The sequence below is a fragment of the Octodon degus genome, unplaced genomic scaffold (genome assembly GCF_000260255.1).
Source record: "Octodon degus isolate 3935 unplaced genomic scaffold, OctDeg1.0 scaffold00130, whole genome shotgun sequence".
Classification (NCBI taxonomy): domain Eukaryota; kingdom Metazoa; phylum Chordata; class Mammalia; order Rodentia; family Octodontidae; genus Octodon; species Octodon degus.
The window spans coordinates 4,201,978-4,206,874 of NW_004524706.1; the positions used below are offsets into that span (position 1 = coordinate 4,201,978).

Sequence of the window (4,897 nt, forward strand, 5' to 3'; positions counted from 1 at the left end):
AATGATTCATGTTTAGGGGAAAAAGAAAAACACAAAATTTGTTTCAACTCCTCCTGCAAATAAAAACAATAAATGAAGTGGCGGGTGTATGTGGGCTGTGTTCATTGTTAACCCTGAGTATGTGCCCCTTGAGACGGCGGTAGGTAACCGCCCACAGCAGTTTCAGGAAGCCCGAAGAGAAAATGCCTTGGGGGCGGGGCCAGCTGCTGCTCATCCCCTCCAGGCTGTGCCTGCAACAGCACAAGCATTTTATCTACGCATTCCTACTTCATCCTGTGCCTTGGACAGCCCCAGAGAAACCAGAGTATTTTCACTATAGTGTGGTGTCGTGAACAAGAACTTCGGCTTCCTTCTCGGTGGGTTAGCAGGGAAGAAGGGCTGTGGCTAACAGGCTCGGCCTTCGCAGTGCAGTGAGCGAAAAGATCAGCTGGAAAGAAGTGATAGTCCAATGGGTTTTTAGTGGGTCCTAATCAAATTTGTCTCGGTCCGAGCCCAAAGTTCTTCGTGCCTTCTTTCACGGAGTTTTCTGAAACCCAACACGGCCCCTAAATAGGGTTCTCTCAAGAGAAGGCAAGAGGTGAGGTGCTCATTTCAGGGAGGTGGAGGTTTGACGTATACAAGCAGTACCTTCTCAGGAACAGGAGCTGCCAACTTTATGGTGGAGGCCTTAGTTTGAGTGTTTGCAGCCAGCTGAGGGCCCCACCCTTGCATGTTTTTCCCCACCTCTTGCCCTGAAGCTAAAAGCTTTTCGAGCCAAGATGGTGGGCCTGCCTAGGCGGAAGGGAGAGGCTGTGCGCCTAGAAAGAGCCTATGAGGAAGCTGACACCCCAGCACAAGCCAGAGGTTCTGGGGTCTTTACCGCCAGGATAGGGCCAAACCTGCTGAGCCGGGCCGCCCCCTCGCCCACGCCCACTCTCAGCACCTGGAGCCCGACCTTTGGCTGGCGTCTCCGCCTCCTCCGCCCCGCGGACTGTCGCACCCTCCCGAGCCAAAGACTGTACTCAGTCGCCAGCGGGACAGGCCAGGCTCTGGAAGGACCCCGGAAGTCATGGGTATGTGCGGAGGGTCTGGGGTGGCTCCTTTGTGCTCTCTGGAACGGTAAAAACCTGCATCACATCACGGCCGACGTCTGCACTGGGCCCGGGAGGCGCCTGGGAGCGCTTCCGCTCGGGTCAGTCTGCCCACTCCGACTGGCCCTTTCTGAGCCGCGACCCCGCCCGGTCCTCCGCCCGCAGAGGTCCTGGCCGTGGCCAGATACCGCGCCCAGAAGCAGGACGAGCTGAGCCTGGCGCCCGGGGACGTGGTCCGGCAGGTGCGCCAGGGGCCCGCGAGGGGCTGGCTGCGTGGAGAGCTCGGGGGCCGCTCTGGCCTTTTCCCCAAGCGCTTGGTGCAGGTGAGGGCGGGCAGGGAGCAGGCTGGGGTTTGGGGGTTCTGGGCTTTGGAGCTGAGAGGACCTAGCAAGACCTTTATTCCCAGGAGATTCCAGAAGTCCTACGAGTTGCGGGGGAAGCACTGAGACCACGCTGCACACGCCGCCTACGTGAGCGACCCAGCCGCTGGCCGGCAGGCTAGGGGGCGCGCGTAGGCCGCGGGGCTCCGGGACCGCGGGGGTGTGGGAGGGGCCACTAGCCGACTTGCGGCCTGTGATTGGCTCAGGGGACAATGCTCCGCCCTAGGGCGGGGCCTTGGATGCAACGGGGCGTGCTCGTGCCTAGCCCCTCCTCCAGCTCAGCGGACCCAGGCTCCCCGGCTGAGTCTTACTCTTGTCCAACCCAGGGCACCCCTCCAAATCTCGGGGCCCGCAAAGATGGTGCAAAGTGAACTTCAGCTACAGCCCGGAGCAGGTGGACGAGCTGAAGCTGCAAGCTGGGGAGATTGTAGAAGTGATAAAGGAGGTGAGGGGATGAGAGTGAGAGGCCTTGCGGAAGGGTATTGGGTAAAGCAAAGGAGGCAAAGATGAGAAGAGTTAGGGTTGCGGAGACGGAAGAGTGAAGGACAAGAAAGTAGGTTCTCGACAGAACTGAGAGTGTAGAGTTTGTAGACACCCCTAGAGTGGAACCAGATATCCCTGCGTCCTCCCCCTCCCTAGATTGAGGACGGCTGGTGGCTGGGAAAGAAGAACGGGCAGCTGGGAGCCTTCCCATCCAACTTTGTGGAGTTGCTGGACAGTGGGCCCCCAAGTGAGACATGAACCCTGGAACTTGGGACCACACTGCACTCTCCAGTGATTCTCCTGGTGGCATGAACCTGTGACTCACACATCCTGACCATGTGACCCCCTTTGCTGCCCTCCCATGATCTGTGAATTAGTGCCCTACTAACCTCACTCTTCCCATCCAGGTCTTGGTAATACAGACCTGCCTTCCATCAACCCTGGTCCTCAACAGCCTCCTAAGGTAAACTGGGTCTGAGTGGGCACAGAGGTAGTGAGTTTCTCTTGGGCTGGTAGAAGGCATCTTTTTGTCCTCTTTACCCCCACTAGCTGGGCAGCTTGACCTCTGAGAGGCCTCCAGACTACCTGCAGACTTGTAAGCATCCACCCAAAGAGGTCCCCCCTACTTCCAAGCCAGGCTGAGGGAGGAAGAGAGTCCTGAGGGAGGGGGAAAGCTGGCCCTAGTAATCTGACCTTCTCCCAGTCTCCTACCCAGAGACCTACAGGGCCCTGTTTGACTACCAGCCGGAGGCCCCTGATGAGTTGCCACTGAAGAGGGGGGATGAGGTGAAAGTACTGCGAAAGGTGTGAGGAATGGATGGGGGAAGGCTCTGGGAAGGAGAGGGTGGGACCAGGAGAGGAGCTTGGGGTGCCTAGCTCAGCTCCCCACCAGTGTGTTTCTCTCCCAGAACACAGAGGATAAAGGCTGGTGGGAAGGAGAATGTCAAGGCAAAAGAGGTGTTTTTCCAGACAACTTTGTACTCCCACCACCCCCAGTGAGTACAGAACTGGACACTTCGGTGGCAAGCTACCTGGGACAAGGTTGGGAGTCCTGAACCTCAATGGGCACAGATAGAAGGGCATGGGATGCTCAAAAAGCAGCCTACAGATACGGCACTCCTTAGGATCCTCACCCCTAAATAAGGGTGGACTTAAACATGTGGGAAACCCCTCTTTGGAGTCTAATACTGCTTTTCTGACTAGGTCAAGAAACTGGTCCCACGGAGAGTGGTCTCTCGGGAATCAGGTGAGTGCCTGGGGAGCCTGGGATTAGGGGTGCGCTTTGGGAAACCCACCAATCCAGTGACCTGTAAATACCTGCAGTCCTCCTAGTGTTTAGCTCCCCATAGCAGCTCCTTCTGGGTCAGGGCCTCGTAGAAAGGTGTATAAGTGAATGTGTGGGTCAGCTTGTAACTTAATATGTGAAGGTTTCTCGGTTTCTCCGTGTGTCTTGGAGAGTGACTATCCCAGGTTATGGGTAGACCTGTGTGAGTCCACGAAACTGATGTGTTCGTGTGTCTTAGTGTATGTCAGTGAGTAGCTCTGTGTGTGTGTCTGTAAGGATGTGGCCTTTTATCTTTGAATGCAATATTTGACAGGATAGACCCTGTCTCAAAACAATGACCACCAAAAGAATACATATGTTATATTATTAAAGTAGTAGGAGGCCAGGGATATAGCTCGGCAGCATAAGCACCTGCTTGGCAAGCACAAGGTTTTGAGTTCTATCCCCTGTACAAAAAAAATAAAATAGTAGGAACCAGGCCAGGAGGCATGTGCTTATAATTCCGGCACTCTAGAGCCTGAGACAGGAAGATCATGAGTTTAAGCGAGTGTGAGGCCAGCCAGAGATTCTCTCAACCAACCAAAACAAAAAAATTTAATAATAGAACTCTCTGGTTGGTCAAATTGCTCAGCCAATCTTTAATCTTTAGGTCTGCAAGCAGGTTCAGGGGCCAGGGGTTTGACTCCCAGGCCTGGGCTTGCAGTGCTGGCCCTGTCCCCAGGGCACGGCAACTGAGACTGGGCGTAGTGGTGCCTCCCTGTATTCACAGCTCTTGGGAGGCTGTAAATAGGTGGATCACTGAGAATCTGATCTAGTAGTGAGACCCTGAATACCCTGTAGACCCTTTCCTAAAATTAAAAAAAAAAAAAAAAAAAAAAGAACTGGGAGGAGGGTGAATTGTTGGGATACACTACTTGCCTCTCATATGCAAGGTCCTGTGTTCAAGCCCTCATACTGCAAAAAAAAAGTCAAAAACCAAAATAGTAAATACCTGCAGTCTGTCATCCAAAGAAGAACACGGCTAGTTTGTGTGCCTTTCTTCCTTGTCCACTTCTCTCAATGCCAGTGATTCTGTTCATTTATTAATCTGCTGAGCTATTTGGCCGGCCCTGAATGATTGTTTATAATTCTCTTGAATTTGTAAGTTTTCTTATTTACACAAATATACATCAAAACAATGTATCGGGAAATCTGTTTTTATGCTTTATAAAAGGTAGCCCAAGTTAGAGCCCCCAGCGGTGCTGTCTTCTTGTCTTCAACATTATTCTGAGATCCACTTGTGTGGATGTAGGTCAGACCTTGCCTTTTTTTCTTTTTAGCCAGCCTGCTATGTTGTCTATACTCACTGTTGAACTCACTTTGTAGTCCAGGCTTTTTTGGATTTTCAGTAGTCTTACCCTTCTGAGCTGGGATTATAGGCGTGGGCTACCATGCCTGGCTTTTTTTATTAGTATGTTTGCCAAACGTAATATATATATTCATCATGGGATGTCCTGACTCTTGGTAGCCCACCCAGTGTCTGTTAGACCTGCACTTCCCCTTCATGGTGACAAAAAGAAAACACATTGTTTACAAAAGTATTAAAATATGAACATATGGGGCTGGAGAGATGGCTCAGTGGTCTAAAGCACCTACTTGGAACAAGCTTGGCAAAGCACAGGGACCGCGGTTCGATCCCC

General features: G+C 52.8%; 2 protein-coding genes across 3 annotated transcripts in view; both read left to right on the plus strand.

Annotated features, from left to right (window-relative positions):
- The window catches only part of Thrap3 (thyroid hormone receptor associated protein 3), a 49,291-nt gene extending 48,516 nt beyond the window's left edge, over positions 1-775 (plus strand). The window contains exon 12 of the mRNA XM_023701042.1: positions 738-775. Coding sequence (XP_023556810.1) covers positions 738-775 — 38 coding nt within the window. The remainder of the gene's footprint in view (positions 1-737) is intronic.
- Positions 757-4,897, plus strand: part of Sh3d21 (SH3 domain containing 21) — a 13,402-nt gene continuing 9,261 nt past the window's right edge. Inside the window, exons 1-10 of one of the 2 annotated variants that reach the window (XM_023701062.1) lie at positions 757-1,052; positions 1,236-1,393; positions 1,477-1,540; positions 1,777-1,895; positions 2,090-2,180; positions 2,341-2,396; positions 2,483-2,525; positions 2,634-2,737; positions 2,842-2,928; positions 3,137-3,179. In XM_023701062.1, the coding sequence (XP_023556830.1) occupies positions 1,049-1,052; positions 1,236-1,393; positions 1,477-1,540; positions 1,777-1,895; positions 2,090-2,180; positions 2,341-2,396; positions 2,483-2,525; positions 2,634-2,737; positions 2,842-2,928; positions 3,137-3,179 (769 nt within the window). In that variant the 5' untranslated portion in view covers positions 757-1,048. Of the gene's footprint in view, positions 1,053-1,235; positions 1,394-1,476; positions 1,541-1,776; positions 1,896-2,089; positions 2,181-2,340; positions 2,397-2,482; positions 2,526-2,633; positions 2,738-2,841; positions 2,929-3,136; positions 3,180-4,897 lie in introns of those variants that run through there. The other variant, XM_023701063.1, reaches the window with a different exon arrangement.